General features: G+C 44.3%; 1 protein-coding gene across 3 annotated transcripts in view; it reads right to left on the bottom strand.

Annotated features, from left to right (window-relative positions):
• LOC139670037 (uncharacterized) overlaps positions 1 to 21,784 on the bottom strand; it is a 30,490-nt gene that overhangs the window by 6,726 nt on the left and 1,980 nt on the right. For all 3 annotated transcript variants that reach the window (XM_071551136.1, XM_071551138.1, XM_071551137.1), the window contains 16 exons: positions 21,201 to 21,315; positions 19,751 to 19,925; positions 19,046 to 19,157; positions 17,928 to 18,034; positions 17,010 to 17,136; positions 16,337 to 16,457; positions 15,971 to 16,056; positions 14,814 to 14,938; positions 13,502 to 13,561; positions 9,349 to 9,415; positions 8,094 to 8,188; positions 6,472 to 6,600; positions 4,931 to 5,045; positions 3,982 to 4,119; positions 3,151 to 3,317; positions 2,633 to 2,724 (listed from right to left, as the gene is read on the bottom strand). In XM_071551136.1, coding sequence (XP_071407237.1) covers positions 2,633 to 2,724; positions 3,151 to 3,317; positions 3,982 to 4,119; positions 4,931 to 5,045; positions 6,472 to 6,600; positions 8,094 to 8,188; positions 9,349 to 9,415; positions 13,502 to 13,561; positions 14,814 to 14,938; positions 15,971 to 16,056; positions 16,337 to 16,457; positions 17,010 to 17,136; positions 17,928 to 18,034; positions 19,046 to 19,157; positions 19,751 to 19,925; positions 21,201 to 21,315 — 1,831 coding nt within the window. The remainder of the gene's footprint in view (positions 1 to 2,632; positions 2,725 to 3,150; positions 3,318 to 3,981; positions 4,120 to 4,930; positions 5,046 to 6,471; positions 6,601 to 8,093; positions 8,189 to 9,348; positions 9,416 to 13,501; positions 13,562 to 14,813; positions 14,939 to 15,970; positions 16,057 to 16,336; positions 16,458 to 17,009; positions 17,137 to 17,927; positions 18,035 to 19,045; positions 19,158 to 19,750; positions 19,926 to 21,200; positions 21,316 to 21,784) is intronic.

Below are 21,784 nucleotides of genomic sequence, written 5' to 3'. Positions count from 1 at the left end.
GTGTCAAGGTTCACAGGGTGCCAAGCTGTGAAAGTGTTATCTCTTAAATTAGATATTAGGAAGAAATTATTTACAATGAGAACGGTCAAACAACAACAGGTTGCCCAGGGAGGTGGTGGATATCCCACCCCAGTGAGGTGGTGGATGCCCCATCCCTAGAAACACTCAAAGGCAGGTTGGATGGGGCTCTGAGCAACCTGATCTAGTTGAAGATGATCACAGCCTATTCTGAGTTGGAAGGGACCCACAAGGATCATCGAGTCCAACTCTTAAGTCAGTGGCCCACACAGGGGATTGAACCCGTGACCTTGGCATTATTACAACCAAGTTTTAACAAACTGAGCTAATCTCACGTCCCTGCTCATTGCAGGGTGGGTAAAATTAGATGACCTCTAAGGATCCCTTCCAACCCAGGCCATTCTGTGATGTCATGATGGTCCTTTAAAAGTGCCATGATGAGAAATAAATAAACTTTTTTTTCAAGCAAATGAATTAACCAAAGGTTACTAACAAAAAAAGGGAAATGCATGCATTTTAAGGTTTTTTTCTTTTTTTACTAACCTATAGGTGTATCGTGGAAATGTACGGTCGGGAATCAGGTACTGCGAAATAAATGTAGTAAAACCCCACCACCACATGGACACCATAGAAGCTGCCATCTTAAACAAGACCCTGACTCATAACATAACATAACCAATCAAAAGCAAGGGAACGCCCTTTCTGGTACCTTTGGGGTGGGATTTAGGAGCCTTTAAAGGAGGGGAATTTGATTTTGGAAGTGTGCTTTAGGAGAATGGAATTAGCCAGGGCACCACAACACGCATTTGTAAGTAAAGCTTTCTGATGGTTAATTTTCTTTGCTTCATGGACTTTGTTATCTTTGCAAAAATTCAATAAATAGAAAATTTTTCTTGCAAAGATGTCCCTGCTCATTGCAGGGTGGGTAAAACTAGATGACCTCTAAGGGTCCCTTTCAACCCAGACCATTCTGTGATTCCATTATAGTCCTTCAAAAGTGCCATCAGCCTGGGCCAAGCGACATTACCAGTGTATACGCTCTGGAGATGGCAGGTATGTCAATGCAGTGTCCTGGCATTTCCAGCCTGTTCTGGCACTCCTGCTCTGCAGAACAGGGATTTTTCCAGCTCAGTGAAGCAGCCAAGGTTATTAGGAAAGAAAACCCTGGACAAACAAGAGGAGTATGAAAATTCCCCCACATGGATCTGGGGACTCTGGGGAGAGGGATTTCTTAGGAATGGGAGCAGTAACGGGCCCCAACCTCTCAGAAAGCTTTGGAAGGAAAAATAAACTTCGAAGTTCTCAGTATAACTCTGGAGGTGGTTGGCACTGGCGCATTTTATCTCACCTTTGGTCTTCCCTTAAATTAACTTTTTAAAAAGGGAAAGTAATCCCTAAAGAAGACAGTTTACATTAGCCTTTAGAAAATATTGTCCTTTAGTAAGGGGTACTTATGTTCTGAGCAGATGGTGCAGAGAGGAGGCTGTGTCCGTGGAGGGGCTGGCAGGCACTGGGGACATCTGCTAGAGGTTGTGAGCAAAGCTGAGCTTTCCTCAGGACAGGCTGACTCTGTGAAGTTCCTCCAGCCCCTCTTCCCCTGTTGTTACACCTATTGCTCCAACCCTTTGGTCTTCATGGAGAAGAACAGCTTGGAGTTGCAGTCAGCTCACCTCAGAGGTGATCTGGGATACAAGGACATGCATGTCCTCGTGTTAAAGGGGCTAACCAGCTTGGCAAGAAGTTATTGATTGATTGATCCCAAGTCAAATATTGAGGACTCTGTATGTTTAAAAACAAACAAACTAAAAAAACCCAAAACATTTTCATTCTGCCCACCGACAATAGAAAAAAGAAATGTTGCTCTGTTGAGTTATTAGTAGGTGAGTGTAGAAAAAGAAAAGGAAATATCTGTCACATACAGACTTTTGGTCTAGCCTAAGGCAATGAAAGGACAGAATCAATTATTCCAGCGTACGAAGCATGACGGAAAAAAAAATCTGACTGCTACATATAGTTTGTCAAGTTAACAAGGAGCATAATAAAATATTACTCTGACAGACAGAATTGATCAGCGGGGCTTGGAATAATAGCTGTCATTTCCCACTCCTATGTACGGCGCTGCGTGAACAGCCAGGCGAATTATACAGCAGACTCTTTTGAAGCAAGAGCTTCAAAATTGCCAGAGGCAAACGCAGAACATGATGAAATGCTTTTACAGGGCCATTTTTGCTACGGAGTGGCAGTTCAACTTCCATTGGAGAAGCATGGAAATAAAGCAGTTAGTTTGTAAGACACCTTTGATGTAAGGTGGTTTACTTTGCTTTTAGCAGTTCAGCCCAGATTAATTCAGAAACCTTCGGTTGTCAGGAAAGGCTTGGATCTTAAAGAAAAGGAAAACTAACAATAGCAAGCTTTTCAAGATGCTTGGGGGGGGGGGGGTGGGGTGCATTTTTAGCAAGCTTTGCAAGGAAACAGTAATCAGCCCTGTTCGCAAATACTTAGTGCCCCTTCCTCAAGCGGCAGAATGTCATTGCCTTTGCAGTAGAATTTAAAAGAAATCCGATTATGGCCCTTCCACACTTAGCTGGCGAGTTCAAAGCAGTGAGCGATATACCTGTCTCCAGCTCCTGAAACATTGACTATCTCCTCTCTGCTGATGGGGATGGTGGGGTAGTGGGCGGCACAGAGGCTGGCAGCAGCAGCAGCCTGTGGGGGAAGAGAAGGAAATTCAGTGGGAATTGCCAAAGCTGATAAGGCCCGATGTGGCTGATGCTAGACCTGCACGGTTGACAAAAAAAGAAAAGACTAAAAAAGAGGCAATAATCTTTTTTTCACACTTTGAAAGAGATCATTTACATGAAGCTTCCTGAAAACGAAGCTCGTACTCATGAATATTGATGTAGCACAATTAAAACTAACTGACTATAAACACTGCTGCTAGGAGCCAGCAGTATAAGGACAGACAACTTGATTTTCTTTCAGAGCTGTGTATTCCACCCCCCAAACACACACATTTTCCACCACTGATGCCATGTTTCCCAGGACTGCTGCCATGCCACCAGAAATAGCAACAGCGCCATATGGTCCAAGAAAGAAGCAACCGAGAGCTCAGTTAGTTTGCTGTGCCCTTACCTGTTCATGAGCTCCTGGACAAAGCGAGATGCTCCCTCCCAGGCTCCTGCCACACAGGAGGATGCCGTGAGAGCCGAGGGTGACCACCACACAGTGCAGGTGGGCCAGCAAAGGGCAGGCCAAGGCTGCCGCAGTCTGGACAACATCCTCCAACCGGGATGGCAGCTCTTCAAAGAGTGGAGAAGGAAAACTGTGTTATAACAGTAAAGGTCCTCAACTGGCCTTTCTGTGGGCTGGCAGCCTACTTATGTGCACCACTACTATTATATATGAGCACTGCTGAAACGTGGTTGATCACTTTTTTTTCTTTAAATTCTGCAAAACATGGAATTCTCCAGTGTTAGACTTCCATGCTGTATTTCTATGCTGATGAACCCACCCCTCAAGGGACTAAACAAGTGCCTGTAGAGATCAAAAAACTGTCTTGAAGGATGGCTTCCTTGTCTTAATGCTGTTGGATTTCCACCTGCATTTGGTGGGGATTTTCATTTCTTGGAAGGGTGGTACTCTTGGAGCAGGTGCCTCAGAGAACTGTGCTTCAGAGACATTTTTACAAACCAGAGATTGCTTCTGTTTAGCTGATGAAATGAGGCAAATGGAATCTCTGGTTCTGGACAAGAAACCATCCCAGGCCTGCTGTGCTCCCTGGTAGATCAGCAGTCCATACAACCCATGCAGACATGGCTGTAAGGTGCAAGGCACCAAGAGCACTTATGAATACCCACTATGTTATAACCCAATTTGGTTAAAATAGGTGCTGGAGTAAAAAATGCTCTTCTCCAGGATCTAGGTTATCTAAAAGTGTTGCTGACCTGTCCGAGTATTCAATACCTGCTGGCACAGGGTTCCCAAGGGTCCAATTTATTGCTCTTAGCTCTTGCAGGTTGGGAGAAATACATGTGAGTGCTTTCCAGCTGTCTGAAAGGAACGGCTTAGAGGCCTTGTTCTCATCTGTTGGCTCATAGCACACTTCAAAACAACAATGCAATTGGTTAGTTAATTAATAAATTAGTGGCTCATCTCTACATCAGAGCATGATGCAGTGCAGGAGGCTTAGCGTGATCTGCACAACTGGAATTACATGTGTCATCTATTAGAAACTTAAATACCATTTCCCCCGTACTTGTGACAAGGTCTCCCAAGATTTATTTTGCAGTGCTCAGCTATGAGACAGCTGCTTCTGGCTCTGGAGTGATATAATCAGACTTCAGTTTTGATACTTGTCTTAGCTGCTTTTGGAGCCTCTGCCAGATTTTAAGACAATTGTGTATTCCTTTAGGATTTCTTTTTTAAAATGAAGGTGTAACTACAAAGGTTTTGGAAGTCTTGTGAAGGGTCCCCAGCATACCAGTGTAGGGGGGTATTTATTTTATGGGAAGTGGGAGAGAAATCCTCTTAAAGATGCCTTATGACTTATTCTGAGAAGCAAACTATGTTGCTGCTCAAACTGGCAAAAGTGTTCAAATTGGTGCTTGCCATGAGATTAAAGACAAAGAAAGCAGCTTTCCCTGGCTTTCTGGCAGTGCCCAAGGGCTATACCAACTATGCTTCAGAAAATGTCATTTAGCTGCACAAAGGAAAAACTAGAGAAATCAAAAATGTTTTATCCCTTTGCAGCAGAGTAGCTGAGTACAGAAAGAGGTGCTGAATAACCTTGCATGTCAGACAGTGACTGGACATCTCCAATAAGCAGCAGAGGCTGGGGCTGAGGGTGCATAGAATGATTTGGCACACAGGTTGGGAGCAGCTACAGGGCCAGGGCTGGGCAAGTTCTCCTTACCTGCCAGCTGATGCTCTCTAGCCAGTTGGCAGATGTACTGAATAGTGGAGAGGGGCACATTTCCATCAATGCAAACTAGTGGGGCCTGGCACAGGTTCTCCTTGAACTGGGACACCTAGTGAAAATCCAGGACACAGAGAAGATACAGTTTGAGTCATTGCAGAGGAACAAAATGATTGCTAGACTTCGTGTAGGGTTTTCACTTGTATTGCAGCCCTTAGGTGCAGGTATGAACCTAAAAGAGTGATTCATCAAGGAAAATGGATTTTTCCATTTGCCTCATCTCTTCCACTTCTCCTTCCCCTGCCCCCTGCCCTCAAGAGCTGGACTGGATGGGCAGGGCTCCTCTGGCAAAGAAAGATAGTTGCTGGTACTCAGTAGACCACTACAGAGAAAGAGAATGCTGCTGTTCAATGCCACTAGAGGATTCCCTGTGCCATGCCAGGCTTCACTGCACTTCTGCTCAGCTCAGCATGTCAGTCAGATGTCCCCTGTGCATAGTGCCTCCTAAGACAGATTGTTCATCAATGTTTCATTCCCAGACTCTACTGTCCAGGGATGGGGGACAGTGGACCAGTGGAGTGGGGAGCTGCTGTTGTCTCCTTTGGCTCCCTGAGGCTGCATGAGCACTGCCTGGATGCCAGACCAGTGCTACAGGCACTTGTGCAGCATCCCTCCCGTGTCTCTACCAGGCCTGGTGGAAAGGTCTGCCAGAATGCACTTTGCAGAAGATTGGTTCAGAATTTCCACTGGTCACAGCTGTTTCATAAAGCTCAGGAGAATTAATCTGTCATGTAATGGTTTTCTGTGCCAAGGCTTGGGGCAGGCAGGGTGGGGATGGAAGTGGGAATGATGGCCATACTTTTGCCTAGAAAGGCTCCACCTCATACAGATGCCACTGGTAAGTAAATTGCACTTAACTTCCATGTTGCTGTCAGTCATGAAGCACAGGCTTTTGTTCTGTCAATACAAGAATGAGTAGGGAAGGAGAGTGCAGCTTTCACTGAATGAGTCCTTAATCATTGCTTCCATTAGCCCTGATGTTTTTGAGTGTTTGGATGTGCCGAGCAACAGTTTCTGTTGATACAACTCAGCATGTAGAAACTACGGGAATGGTGGGGAGGGGATGGAACAGGAAACTTGCTTTAACCAGTGTTTTGTACAGGTTTTTTTTCTCTAAAAGTGGAAATACCATTTCTGCAGGTGGACTGAATTTATTTCTGGCTTTAATGTGCCAAAATTATAGTTTAGCTCGGACAAGTTAATGAAGAGGATTCTGGCCCATGAGTCATGGATGATAGCAGTCATGATATTCATGGACCAGAAACAGGTAGAAACTCCATCTGGGTCAGCAGCAACAGAGGACTCTGGCAGCTTGTCATGCTGCTATCTCAGTGCCCAGTGTCTGGGGTTAGCTTCAACACCTCACATGTCCCTCTGCACACCCACTCCCTCCTGGTACACGCTTTAGCAGTGGCCATTTGTCATAGGTCCACACTCCTTCTCATAAGAAAAGCTTACAAGTCAGATGGTGTGCATACGTATTGCTCTGTGATCTGGTGGTGGATGTCCATGTCTCCCAAGCCGACACTGAGCTCCCCAGCACTAGTGATCACAGCACAGTAAGTGGCTGTGCTCTTCTCCTCCAGCTGAAGGACAGCGCTCATGTCCTGAAACAGAGAGGACAGTTATACATGGAGCATTTTTCTCCTCCCCGACACACTCAGATAATTCTTTCTCTGTGCCAACTCAGTCTCCAGCCCCACTCGCTGTTCTCCCTTCAACCTCCCTTCTCCCTTGGGATAAGCAGCATTTCAGGGGTAGCTCAGTCTAAATAGTGTTGGCACATGGCTATTTTTTAATACTTTCAACACAACAAATGCCACAGGTTAAAGCAATCCTTTAGTAAATGAGCGTGACAGGTCTCCGCCATGCAGTTCCATAGGTTGTGTCGCTGTCATAACAGAAGAGAGGCCTGCACCCCTGTCTGCTCCAGTCACCCATTTCCATAGCTTGTGTGACACCTCAGTGGCCTGCTGACATGCTGGCATGTCTTGGTGGTACACTGCAGTTATCAGTTATCTGGGCCACCTCACAGACTGCCCTATCTGATTCTGAGCAGCTTGGAACCATTTTTACAGCATGGGAGCAGACATAGCTGTAAGATGTCCTTCCTCTGTGGAGTTGTGCATTATCTGCTTAGAGAACTAAGAGCATGTCTTGGAAGGAGCATGTGGATGAAGAAATGCAACTACCCAAGGAGTTGACAGGGAAGATGGAAGTTTTAGAGAAACACTGGTAGAAATCTCTTTTGCTACAAGCAAGGATTCCTTGATGGCTGGCCGGCAAGTCCATCTTTTCTTGGGAGACTTGCTTACTTTGATAGCACAAACTGTGCTGTGTAGTGAAGAGATCAGAGACTAGCCACTATGAAGCCTCTATAAACCAAAGCGGAATTCATGTTCCCATTGCTCCATTTGCCAAGTTGCTCAGGTAGCCAGAACTAAGGCCCTTGTTTAGATGCCGGGGTCATGAGTACACTAATAAGCCTCAATGACCCTGACCAGCCTCACCTGGGGGCTGCATCCACACCCCACCTCACCCTGCTGTCCACAGGAGCTCCTGCTGCTCCTAGCTCCCTGATGTGGGTGGACAAGCTGATGCTGAAGTCAGGTTATTTCCCTGGGGTAAAGGTAAGGGGTGTGTGCAGCTCTGTAGTGAACTCTGCTCCTCTGAGCTTGGGGGGTATCCAGCCTGCAATCCCAGTTCCAGGTTTTCTGTGTCTTGGGCTTTACCCAAACAAGGCTGATTTTGACATAATTATGTCTATCCTTAGGGTCAAGGTTTACATATTTCTTGCTATGCTTAGCCCTTACTAGAATTTTTCATGGTTCCTCCTGATTTACTTCTTTACGTCCTTCAAGCACTCACTGGAGCTGAATTCAGGTTCCCTGGTTCAGACTCCAAATGGTACATACTTCTACTCTGTTTTTTTGGGGTTGGCTCCTTTCCAACTTAGTCTGTAACTAAAGAAACATTGAAGTACTCCCACTCTTAGCCTGATGGAAGGTGGCTCTGATGTCTGCCAAGGCTGAGAAGACTTCTCCCTCTATGTACTGTCATCATTTCCGTGTCACTGAGGTGCCACAGCTGTGCAACATACCATGTGGTGGCAGTAGTGCAGGACAGACTCTAAATGCTCATCCTTCCCCATGGCTGATAATAGGAGGGGAGTGTGTCCCAGACGGCTTAAACAGTCTAAAAGACAAATGGAAACAAAAGCTATTAACAAATCCACCAGAGTCCTGTGAACACGGTGACAGCCTGTGCAGAATGGGTGTCTGTAGGAAAGCCCTCTCCTGGAAAACTTAATGCTCATCAGTCCTTGCCTAGAAGGGTGTTCATGAAGAAATTCAGCCGCAGCTGCTGCAAATGACTGGTTGGAGTTGAGTGGGATGTCCTACAGAGTGCTGCACCAGCACTCTGAAATCTAGGATTACTTGGAACATCTGGGAGTGGAGGAAAAGAGGAGGAGGAATAAAATTCTGCACTTTTTTTTGGCATCAGCTCCTTTATCATCACAGGCATGTGGGTTTTCCCACACTGTTTCCGTGCATTTTCTGATGCTGGCCTTCCCACACTGCTATTCCCACCACAGTATCTTGCTAAAACCACTGAATCTAAGTGCATTCACTGGAAACTCTTCTCTCCTTTCAAGTTACTATAAATTATACCTCAGTAGGTGGCATGGGTTTTGGAGGGTTTTTTTGCACTCAAGTTTCTTCATTAGTGATCTGAAGTGACAGTAGCTTTGTGTTAGGAAGATTTTGGAAACATCTAAAAGCAGGAATAACCCTAATATCTTTCTATAATCTGCCTCTGTTAATTTCAGTGCATGAATACTAGTCTGCTGCTGCTTGTAGTGGAGCACCAGGTACAGCATGATCCTTTCCTATCGCCAAGTATTGTAGCCCTTTCTCTTCTACAGTATCTTCTGTACCTCAGTTCCTCTTGTCCATAGTACATCACTGATCTCCTTTGAACAAGTTTATTATTCTCTTCAAATTCTTACTCAAAACATACTTTTGTTGTGACTATAACCTGACATTAACTAATTCTGGGGGCCAGGCTGCTCAGTAGTCACAGGAGGACACTGATGCTTTTTTAACTTTAATTTGGAGTCGGTGTGCTGTATGCTTGTTAGCTTCATATTTGTGGACTTTCTTTTTGCTGATTTCAACTCCCTCCCCTCTTATTTCTTGGAATGGCCATTGCCTTTTCCAAGCAATCTGCCCACTGGTATGTTGCCTAATGTGTCCCAAATCTTCACAACATTGCACATCTCCTGCTGTTGAAGGAATACCAAAGGACAAATCACAGCTGGCATGCACCCACAGGCAAACCCAAGCACAAGGCACCTGTCAAGTTTCTTCCAACACCGCCAAAGGTTCGTCTCACTCTTCCAGCATTTGTTTGCCCACCGCCCTGGAAGGAAAAACTGTTAGTTGGCAAAACTGGGAGGGCTGCTTGGCATAGGTGCTATGTCTCCACAAACCTTTAAGGTTGATGTTGCTGAAATATAGCTCAGCAGTTAGAGGGAGCAGAGGGCATCCAGCTAAGAGATTGAAGACAATACAAACCCCTGTGGTCACCTACAGACCTCAGTCTCAATGACAAGGGCCTGCTTTCTAGAAGGGGAGATCCACTTGATCTCCTCATGAATTCATGTTTTGGTCTTATTTGGTAAGACCTACTGGAACAACATGAATAAGTTTTTCTGCTAATATGAGCAGCACTCTGAATTTACCTGCTTAGAACAGCCTGGGACTCCAGAGCTGCTGACCCAGACCTGATGGGCTCTGCAGCTGCCTTCCAGGCTGCTTAGCCCCCACCATAAGCAGTTTGGAGGTTTTATTTATTTTCCTCTTTGAATTTAAAATTATATTTGTTACCTTTGCTTCTACTGCCTCTGTACTTTATTCTGCAAGGATCTGTTTCAGGGTCTGAAGACTTTTCACTCATCCTTTGCTTCCCAAACATCTGTCTCATCAAAAATACCCTTCTTTTCCACATGTGTGGCTATCAGCTTCTCTTTTATCTTGCCTCTGCCTTCCTCTCCTCTGGCCATCTGCCTCTCTGTCACAAACAGACAAATTGCCAGAATGCAGGCACTTGCTCACCCATCTCCTCCTAATTCTTCTGCCAGAAGAACTACATCAGTAACTGCTCAGATCAGTCTGGGCTTCATCTGACTATCAAGTGGTTTTAGAGCTCTGTTTTCATAAAATCCTGCAACATATTTTCTATTTCTGGAGACAGCTTGCCATTGGTAGTCATAACAATCTTCACGGTTCTGGATAACTTGGAGCTTTCAGGACTATGTTGGGTATTTGGGTGGCAAGCACTGAAGAATGTGCATGCCTATACACGGTCTCTCTCTCTCCTTTGCTAGCCCAGATGTGTTAGAATGCCCCTGCACATACACGTTTTTCTTGCTCGCAAACACCACTATTTATCCTAAACAAAAAATTGTATTGCAATGTCACTGTAAGAAATATTCTGCCTCCAACCCATCACTGTGCTTGGGTATCCTCAGAATTCATACTGAAGTATAACTGAAGCCCCTCAAGGACTCTTACTCCCCTGCATGAAGTTGTACATCTGTCCTTTGAACACAATGCTTGCTCCTGCATCCAGCCCTACAACTGTAAGGGGCTGCTCTCCCACCCAAATATGCTCTTTTAGTACTCTCATCAGTCCTCAAGGCTATTTTTCTTTGTTCTGGCTCTCCTCATGTCCTTAGGTTGTAAGATTTGGTGCTAATACTTGACACCTCTGCTTTTCTGTCTGGCAGTTCTCCAAGCCCTGAACTGTTCAGACCACCTGAGTAGAGCAGCCTCCATATAAACAATCTGTGGCCTCTGTCTATCTCTCCACTATCTGTCACTTCTCATTAACACAAATGCCCCTCGAGTACATTTGCTCCTACTCCCTGGGAATTGCCACTGGCACTGCCAGGAATGAGGATATTTTCATCTGCAACAGTGTCCTGTTGAGTGCTGCAGATTTCAAAAGCACTGAGCTTGGCTATTGTAACTCTGTAGCTCACTATCTGTAATAGAGTCAGTCAAGGAAAAAAACCCCAATGTTCCAAAGTAAAAAGCAAGAGTGCTTGTTTAAGGAAGTCAAACAGTAAGGCTTTGAACACTGGCCCCTTATTTCAGCCTTAACAGAGGATGCTAATTGCCATTAGTAATGAGCACAAACCTTGTTTTATGTAGTTCCACTATCTGTTTTCTAGAACTAATGCCTGAGGGAATGGTGAAAATACTCATGAGCTCCTTTAGTTGTCTGGCATGCTGATCCTCTCTTTTAGTTCCCTGCATTCCCAGAAGCAGAGTTTCTGGGTTTTTATGCCAAGCCTTGCCCTAAAAGCAGATGTACCAGCCTCCTGCTCAGGGATCCAGCTGTGGGTGACCTCTGCTGTTGTACAACCCCACAGGGCCTAAAAGAAATGAAGATGCTCAATCCCTCTTTAAAGTAGCAGGTGGGTGCAGTGAGAGAGAAACCAGCAGTCAGCTTTTGAAGAAAAATAAATGAGTGGCTTCTGTTGCACTTTGCCAACTCAGTTGTAACTCCAAGTCTAAGTGGTACTCAGGTATCTCTTCCACATTGTGTTCAGGTGGGGCTGGATGAGATGAAAGAACTTGATGAAAATGGTCTTGTTGAAGTGATATGAAATAAGGGATGGGTTGATGCTTTCTGGCAATGTTTCAGAGAACTGAGAGAGTCTCTGGAAGCTTCTTCAGTGTCTTAAGAGATTTGAATTTTAATGTAAAAGTGAGACTCTGCTCAACTTCTGGGTATCCCGAGGGAGTTATAACCATAACGCTTTCCCCAGCACCTTTCTTTAAGCAACACCATGCATCTTTCTCAGCAGGTCAGCTGATTGCTTAGAAAGCACTTTAGTTTCTGGGTAGCCTTGAAAGTCATGTGGGAATTACAATCAGGACAGAATAGCTGCTTTCCTGCTCAGACAGCATGAGGTGTGAGTGGTACCCCAGTGCTCTACAACAAATCCAACGGGCATAAAGGCAGAATCTGCTGAGTGCTGAGCCCTTTGAAAGAAAACCTGTCTTTAAAAAGTCAAAACAAAGCAATGCTGTTGAAAGAGCCTTTTCTTCTGTGCCGAACTTCAAACAGTAGCTGACAGCAGGAATGTTTTGGTTGTCAATTCCCCAATCCTCCTGCAGCTTGGCATTCAGGCAGCTGCCATGATGGACAATCAGCTCTAGGGCTTGGTACTATACAGGAGGGCAGCTAATGCCTCACTTTGTCATGGAACATGAAAAATCTTTTTCCACTATCAGCAGTTCCCAGTGGGGTCTATAGTGGTCTTTGGCCCTCTTGCCATGCTGTAGGTGGTCCAGGGATCTTCACTCATGTCTGACATGCCAAGGAGTGCCTATCCACCCTTGGACACAGCTCTGCTCCTTGCCCTGATAGCTGAGTCTGGGGTATGCATGGTATTGGTTAGATCACAGCTGAAGCAGTTGAAATTTTGGTTTTGCAAGCCTTTATAACTGATGCCATGGCATATTTCACCCTTGACCATTATAACACTGCTTGGTCTCTGTATCATTAAATACCCAAATTCCTTAAGGGCAGCTTTGCCATCACATCTTTCCCTATCTAAATGAGAGGTCTTCATAGACTACCCCATCTCATGACAGAAACTTCCTGCCCTGGCTATTAGCACAGAGTAATGCAAGACACCTAACAATTTTTAAGTTTCACCACCTCAATCTGCAGTACTTCAAAGAGTTAAACAGCATCATACCGGCCATGCAAATGGTCATCATTTGCAAGAGGGAGTCCCAGGTCTGTTTAGCTTCTTGGTTGTTTCTTGTTCAAACCAAATTGAGAGGAGGAGAATGATAACATTTAAAACATTTTTTTAAAGCTTGCTTTTTTTTTTTCTTTTGTGTATGACTCAGATCCTTCATAAGTATGCTACAGTGAGACTCTTGCTCTTATTCATGCTGTTTTCCACAGCTAAGACAGTCACAGACAGCCAGAGCTGGCCCTTAGCTGGGGAGCTCCTCCCTACAGGGTCTTGAATTAAGGGGTATTGACTTAGCACAGTGAGGGTGTTTACCCATTGCTCCCAGATCTTTGTATATCTGCCTCAAGAGTGCCCTGGGCACCTGTTCTGCTAAAGAGCTCTTTGGCCTTTATGGCATCAGAAAACATCCCCAGTGCACCTTAAGAAAGGCTGTAGAGACCAGTCATATGTGGAGATCATATGGATCGCTTTGTCCCCACCTTGAGTGGCAGGGATGGTGGCTTGTGCCATGGGGACAGAGTAGGTCAGTATATTTTGTTCCACTGCCTACCTAGCCAACATACCAAATATGCAAAACTACAGCTCCCAAGTTTGTGCATGTGGGTGCATAAAAGCATGTGGATATCATACAGGGATAATGCCTTTCCCAATCCCCTTTGGCTTGGCACTTCTTTAAAAGTAGCTGGAATTGCAGGGTGTTAAGAAAACTGCTATAGATACAGTACCAGGATTTCAGGGTTCTGCGCCTTGGCTACAAAGTCGACATTGATACCGCCAATCACCACCTTTAAGAAGGAAGAAAAAGGTAAAAAGTGGTTGGAAGAACTTGAGAAAAAAGTTTCCAAGTCATGTTTGCTTTTTCTAGTCACTTTTTACACCTTCTTGAAAGCCGTCTCAGCTACAGTGTAAAGGTCAGTGCTTATTTTGGATGGCAAGACACAGGTTTGTACAATCCCAATTAGAATCAAAATCTCTTCTGTATATTGCCTTCTGAATTACACCTGCTGACAGCCATCCCCAGCACTGCACGTGGGATGGTACTGTGTGCACACAGGGGTGCCGGTGGTTCCTCTGTGAGGTGACAGAGTAATACAGGAAGTCACATGGGTCTGGTCATGCTCAAAGCCATCTCTCTTGGGACAATTTATGGCATACCAAACCTCAGAAACATTCAAGCACTGCTATGTAAAATAGCAAAGAAAATCAGAAAACTGGGCAGAAAAATGCAGTAATTTCTGGCAAGCTCCCAGGAGGAACTGCCATACCCAGTGACACTTTACAGATCACTTTTTTATTGTCCTACAAAGCCAGAATAAGCAGTACTGCTCCACAAACAGGAAGTTTCCAGATTCTTTGAGGACATGCTGCTGGTTTTTCTCATTCCATCAAGTGCTGGGTTGTTGCCTCTGGAGTCACTGCCCTCTTTTATGTTGACAATCCTATTGCAAATGGGTTTTAGAAAATCTCTCAGCTCTCTAAAGACCACCTAAAATAGATTTCCTGTAAACTATATGGCACACACAAAATTCAAGAGAGTGAATAGAGTATTAGATTTATAGTGGATCTTGTTTGGATGTGCTGTAACTCTTGTAATTTTTGTCAATCATGAGCAGGAGGCCAACAAAAAGAGATACTTGTAAGCATTTGTGGCTCTGCAGCTCAAAATATCTCTCTCCACTCTCTTCCAGGTCTACTCCTGTAGTCATGAGTTCCCTGGCACTAAGAGCAATACAGTCAAGTTGTACTTCAGGACACAGTAAAAGGTGAAAATGTGACAAAAGTTTTAATGGCTTTGATGGTCTAAGATTTAATGGGATTAGGCTGCTGTCAGTGTTTATTCCCTGTAAATGTGGATAGAGGGAGAAGGAGGAGATATTTATCTGTGAAGAATAAAAAGTACTGAAGGTAGAATGTCTGACAGTGTGAAACACAAAGATTGGTCTCTGGTTGAGTCACCTTTTACTTTTGGGAACAGATATAAATTTATCTTGTGCTGTCAGCACAGAGGCATCATATGGAGGCCAGCAGAGGACTCACTGGTTGAGGTGCAGTCATGTCCTCTTGCCGGGGCAGGTTCCCCTTCCTTTTGGCTTTCTGTAGTTTGCTCAGGGCTACTGCAATGCAGCTGCCCACTTTGGCATTGTTCTGGATCAATGCAAGGTCTGTTTGGCATTTCTTTGAGGAAAAGAAAAAATACCAGCAAGATTGACCTGATAGAAGCTTATGCAGGAACTGTGTAGAGGGAGAAAGCAGGAAATACGTGCTGTTGGACTTGATAGAATTGATCCCCCATAATCCTTCTGGGGCACATACAGTGGGTTACAATACTGCACGAGCACTCTGATTTTTATTTTTTTTCCTTTCTCCCCCAGTATCCACAGAAAGAAAACCTGTCTTCTCCATTTAACAGATAGGGAATAAAAGCAAAGGCTTCACAGAGAAAAGAAAAGGTGAAGTGCTTAAATTAGAGCTGAGAGCCTAAAAACCTTAGAGGATTTTGGCCAGCTTTTCCAGAAAGAGACACCTACTGAGATTTTGCCAAGGCAGTTTTTGTAGCAATTCCACTGGGGGCAGAGTATCAGAGGCTTTGAAAGCCCCACTTTTTGGCTGTATAGAGCTCTAATATCCAGAAATGCCTCTGCCAATCTGGCCTTATTGGTCAGGTGTCCTAGAAGGCCAGCAGCAGAGCCTGGATATGAATCTGGCCTTCCCAGATTCTACACTGGCATCCTAGTAGGTCTGCTTTTTTCTTGCTTGTGCAAGAGGATTCCTGCTCACCCAGGGGTGTTTTTCTTCCAAGTTTCTTTTACTTTACACCCATGTGAAGCGTTGGATAAGGCAGTGCAATGTACAGGTACCTTCCAGAATGCAACCTCACCATGGGCAACAGTGTCCTGAAATTCCATTACAGAGCAGGCAAGCTCAGGGGTCAGATATGAGGGATCTCTTTAGGCTCTAACCACCTGCTGTCTGCTCTGTCCTCCAATTTTTAATGCAAAAGGAAATAGACAGTAAGGACACTCCTGAAAAATCAAGGTGCAGCCACTTAGCTCTCATCTGTTTGCAGGTACTGAAGTGTTTGCCCCTTGCTAGACTGTCAATAAACTGACAGTGTTTTCCATGGAGCATTATCAAAAGAGAAATGAAATACACTGGAGTACTGTCTTTTATCCCCCCACTCAGTAAAAGGATACTGGAGTCCAGCGTTTTCCCATCAGTTAATTCTGTGAGCTTCTGTAACAAAAAAGGTGTCACTTCTTTGCCTGTGATCCCTTTGGACCTGGAAATATAAAGAAAATGCCTGCAGATGAGGACTGAGCTGAAATAACATCAGAGGAGAAGCACTGTTGCTAGCAGATACTTTATCTCCATAACCACATACCATAAAAAGTCCTGTAAGCAAGCTTTGGGTTAGATAAAGCTACAGTTGAAAGTATGTTGTGGGCTCACTCATGCCTAAGGTTAAGCTGTGCTAGTGCTCTTGTAGCACTGTCCCTGAATTTGCTTACTTCCCCAAGACCACTGGGTGAGCAAAGGATGAGACTTAGGTTGCTTCTCACCTGGCTTCACTGAGAGCTTGCTGGATGGCCTCCTCGATGACCTGGCCTGAGGCAGCTCGCTCCTGGGGACAGGGCACTGCTATCAGCACCCCGCTGCTCAGGCCTAGCCCCAGAGCACTGTCTGGGAGAGAAGGGGCAGATTGTTAGTGGTTCTCCTTGGACAAATCAAGTGCTGAAGGAAAAGCACAGAGGAGAGTGGGTGCAGGGTGAAGAAACCCAAAGAGACGAAGGTCTGGATCTTAGCTGAGCCAAGATCAGGGTCTTCTCCACCTACCAACCAATTCACAGCTGCCTGTTTCTTTTTAGTCTGTCTGTTGCAGCAAACGGGGCAAATATTGTTTTCTTTTTTAAACTAATCCCATTTCTGAAAGCCCAGAAACTGTTTTTGTCAGCACATTAATATGTGTGTTCCCTCCAGTTCACCAGAGTGAACAGAACATGAATGAATGAGCATGCAAAGGTGTCTGCAGCTGCCTTGCAGTTTTTCTTGCTGTAAAGACTAGACTTCCCTGCTACTTTATTTTCAAAGCACTTTTGAAGCAGGAATGAGGGAGGTGGGATGGTGCATTTTTCAGGGCAAATTTTTCTCCAGAGTTAAAGTGCCTCATCCAAGGTGATTTTTGTGTCACTTTTTTCTGAGACCTTTCATGGGCCTTTCCTGTCAGAAACACACCAATGAGTTTAGCTGCCTCCTCTTCATCCCGGACGTGATATGGTGCCTGGAAGCCACTCTGGCGTGAGAAGAAGGCTGGGAACTCTCTTGATTCTCCAAAGGCAGCCACGCAGACACCTTGAGTCTCCTGCAGGAGTGGAGGGGGACAAGCAGGTAACCAGCGGAGTGAAAGGGGATCCAGGTAAAGAATGGGATTTTTTCCTTCTATCCAGAAAGAAACTTCCTTTCTTTAGCACAGGGCTTGGTTATTTTTATACATCCGATTCTATCCATTTTCTCAACAACGTATTTCAGAGCAAAGAGCCAGACATGGTAACTGGCTAGACTGAACCTGGCTTACTGAGACAGAGGAGGCATGCATGCCCCTTGCTTGTGCTTGGAGCTGATCTCAAGCCATGCAGCTGTTATTAGCACAATACTGAGTCCAAGGTAACATCCTGTGATCTGAAGATATGCCATGAGCTGACAGGAATATAAATGAGTTCTGTTTGCAATTGAAAAGTGTTGACGCTGGTTGTCATCCCAAGTGCTGGCCCTGGTGGTTTCCAATATACCAAACCTTAAAAGGTGACCCCACTGAAAATCATCTGGATTCTTCTTTTTATTCTGATCTTATTTTTATAAATTTCTGGGAGCATTGTCCCACAAAAGCAAGTTTAAGGTCAGAAAAAGAGAGCACTGCTTTTGACCTCAGTTGGATCAGCTGCTGGAACAGCCCCTTGGACATGGATAGATTTATGTTAGGAAGCAGCCAAGCATTTGTACAGCCCCAGGGCTACAGAACTGTAAATATGGCTTCACACCCTCTCCATAGTAATTTCTAAAAATCTTAGGCTTAGTACCTACCCTAATGCCACTGAGCATTCTGTACACAAAGAACATTATCTGCTTTCAGGCCCCACAGTCCATGCTACCTACCAGATATTCCAGTGTCCTGCCAATATCAAGGATAGATTTGGCTCCTGCAGATACAACAGCAACTGGAGTTCGTCCTAGCTCTGTCAAGTCAGCACTCACATCCATAGCTGTCAAGGGACAAGTGGCCATCATGTTGGTGATTGTGTAGTACTCCAAGCTGATGTGAGCTGCCCTCTTAAAAAGCTGTATCTGCCTGGGATGCCACTGCCTGGTTATGTAACTGCTTAGATCCACAAAGAAATATTACAGGTTTAGATTGTGCCCTTAGGTGTTGAGATTGAAAGAGTTATTGACAAAAAGAAGTTATGTGGCTAAGGGCAGAGGTGCAGCCTTACACTGCACCTCTTGGTTCTCTGATCACATTGACAAAGAGTAGGCAAAATTTTGGTAGAAAAGAAACAAAAAGGTGTTATACAGCAAGGATGAAGCTCAAGGAGATGGAATATCCTTGAAGTAGATTTTGAGTTCAGAAATTACATGGCTTGCAGGAAAAAAGAAAGCACCATAGGAACATTGCTGACCTCAGGAAACTCCCTAGTCTGGCATTCACATCACATCAGAAAAGGATGGCATATGGCAGGGCACTGTATTTGTGCTATGCTAGAAATATATATGGCTGAAAAGAGAGAATGCACTTAAAAGCCACAGAGTACACTGCCAAGACTAGGCCATTTTTTTAAGAGAGGACTACACACCTCTAACACGGACAAGAGCCTAAGTCTCTTGTGAGAGAGGACTCCTCAGCTGAGAGCAGTTGGTAACAACAAACACTGTGCTCAGTAGCCAGATCATCAGTCAGATTATCCAACCATCACAGAGAGGGAGAGGTGCAGTCAGCTCCTTTTTCACCAGCAAACAGTATCCATATAACTCCATGTAAGCAAAGGATAAAGAGAAATTCCCACCCTCTTAACAACTGATCAGTGCTCAAGAGGAATATTTTGAAATTTCTGGAAAGGAGATACCAGGGAGAAAATAACGATAGTGGGGGTCAAGAAGAATGATAACCTTACTCTTCTGAAGAGACAGTTACTGTAGGACTAGAGAAAAGGAATAAGATGGAATTAAACAAAACAGTAGGATCATGGAGAAAAAATAGAATGTACTGATGTTCTTACTGTTCTCTCCTTCCCGATGGACACCACCTATGCCGCCTGTCACAAACATGGGAATTCCTGCTTTGTGCGCAGCAATCATTGTTCCAGACACAGTAGTGCCACCGGACAAACCCTGTCAGGGAACAACCAGTCACAGTCAGCACCCAGGGTGACACAAAGAATACAGCACATGGGCAGCAGTAGTTGTGGTCTGACATGCAGCAATGTCACAACAGCCTGATGTCACCAGCTGACCAGTGAAATTCTGATACAAATATTCTTTTGGGCAAAAAGGCAGAAGAATCATCCATTGCCCCTGCTACATAAGCAGCTCTTGCCCTGATAGCAAAGGCCTTTGTTTCCCAGGGTGTTCCAACCAGAAGGCATCATGGGTAGCTAGTGTCACCTTTAGCTGTCACTTTGAGCTCTGGGTGGCCTATGTGTCACACAGTTTGTATACAATGTGATAATGCCTTATCATGCCAAAAAGAATATTCTCGGACAAGTGCTCATGACTTGCCAGCCCATCCAGAATGACTTTTCAGGAGCTCTATTTCATGGCAGCTATTCTCTTACCCTGTTGTATTTTGACTCTAGTTAGAACCATGTTTCATAATACTTTGTGTGATATTTTCAAGTGGTTTAAAAGCCACCTGGCTTGAAGCTGGAGAGCACTATACTATTGTCATGCAGAAAAGACCACAATAGAAAGTCTGTGTACAATACCTGGCTGAGGACAAAGGGAAAATCTCTCCGAGACACTTTAACTGCATTTTTACTCCTTGCCAAGAACTCAAGTTCTTCATCTGTAAGTCCCACATGGATTTGGCCCTGTAAAATACCTATAGTGGCTGGCACTGCTCCATTTTTTCTTACAATTTCTTCCACCTCTCTGGCCATGCTAAAATAAGAGAAACAAGACAACAATCACAAATTAGGGAGGCAAACAATCAGGCAAGAAAACTGCCATGTTTGTTGGCCATCACTCCCAGTTTCCAGTTTTACAGTTCTTGTAACTTCAGATAAGTCTCATTCCTATTCTGTATCTTTCTAGTGGCAGAAGTCTCTGCACTTCAGCTTGCAGAAGTGTAAGGCTCCCATTTTCAGGTCAGCAATCTCCAAGCTCTGTGCTTCATTTTTGAGAAAAATTATTTGATTTACAAGCAAATCTGGTTGTACAACAGACTACTAAAAATAAGGATCTTTTCAAAATAGGGTGTTTATGTGTTTTTTACTTGCTATTTCTCCAAGATCATGGACCATCACAGAAACCCCAGATAATTTCAGCCCTGGACAAATGACCAGGATATACTTTTTCACAGTTCAAGCAGTTAGTTATAGAGTAAAAACAGTGTCAAAAAGCTGCTGCCTGAGGGTATTCTAGGGCAGCAGACTAGGTATTTCTATGTTTCTCAGATTTTATACTTCATCATTCATACATTATCCTTTTTAAGAGCATCTTCTTCTCCCTTTCTGAGTTACCGGGACATACGCTAGGCAATCTTTAACTACTGAAACTACCTCTTCCCCAATACTGAGTTTTGAGAGCTTCATTCTAAGACAGAATGTCAGGCAGAATAATGGCCAAGTAAAAAGCAAGGTGGAAAGTCAATACCCAAACCTTTCTGTGCTTTCTGGAAGCAAGGTTGAAGGGGAGAGTGCAATGTAACTCAATAAAACACAAGTCTACTGAACATCAATAAATAAAGAGTAGAGGTGGGGGGGTTTCCATGCAGGGTACAGAAGGCAGGGAGAGGGACCAGCAGCTCTCACAGTATCTGCTCTGAGTGGGCTAAGGAACAGATTTCCCTATTGTGTTTCAAACCTTTTTGCATTACAAAAGACACAGGAAAAGAAACTGCAGAGTGTTTTCAATGTCTGTACAAAGTATGCAGCTGAAGAGGCTGGTAGCTCTCTTTTAGAGCAAGTGATGACTTTATCTGGTGTCATACTTCAAAGGAAGACAGAAATTTAATAACCAGGCTCCCTGTATGTGTCCTTAAAAGTCCAAACACAATTGTTTTACACTTGAGCTCATATTCTGCATGCCTAACAACCTGACATTTCCATTTGCTCTTGCAAAAGCTTTGGCTTGGCCAAGAATACTGATACCAATCCATCAGTTATGTGCTTCATTCTTATAACTCTGTTGAATGAGGAACATCAAATCCACCACCTCAGATTGAGAGGATAGGCCATGCCGTGTGTAATGATGGTGCTTTCCAAGGCTACAACTGGTCTCCCTTCCATCAGGGCTTCCTGGACAGAGGGATGAATCCTGAAATAAGCACCTGGGGATAAACACGGAAAAGTGAGTTATTTGTGTGGGTATTTGCAGTATCTACTGGGCTGTTTTATAAAAGGCAAATTGTCATCATCACAGCAATTTTGTCATCCTCTTCAGATGTTCTTTGGGATGAATTTACAAATAACTTCAAGAAGAATAATGCTGTGTTTTATATAAGTGAAATCTTTGCAAAATATCTCTACTGTTAATATGAATTATAATCCTCATCACTATCACTGAATGTTTTTCTGCCACCATTTTTGCAGTTGCATTGCTATTGACTCCAGTAACATTATTTGAACGTTATTGTGAATGAACTAAGCCCTGCAATCATGACCACAGATAGGGATATGTTTTAAAAGTGGAAACACCAAGGATGCCATAGTAACTCAATATATTTTGAGACTATCATACACCAAGACTATTTTTCCTCTTTGCTGTGCTCCTAGAACACTGTCAGCAAGGTCTCTGCT

The sequence above is a fragment of the Pithys albifrons genome, chromosome 3 (genome assembly GCF_047495875.1).
Source record: "Pithys albifrons albifrons isolate INPA30051 chromosome 3, PitAlb_v1, whole genome shotgun sequence".
NCBI classification, from domain to species: domain Eukaryota; kingdom Metazoa; phylum Chordata; class Aves; order Passeriformes; family Thamnophilidae; genus Pithys; species Pithys albifrons.
This window is presented reverse-complemented; position numbering and strand designations above follow the sequence as displayed.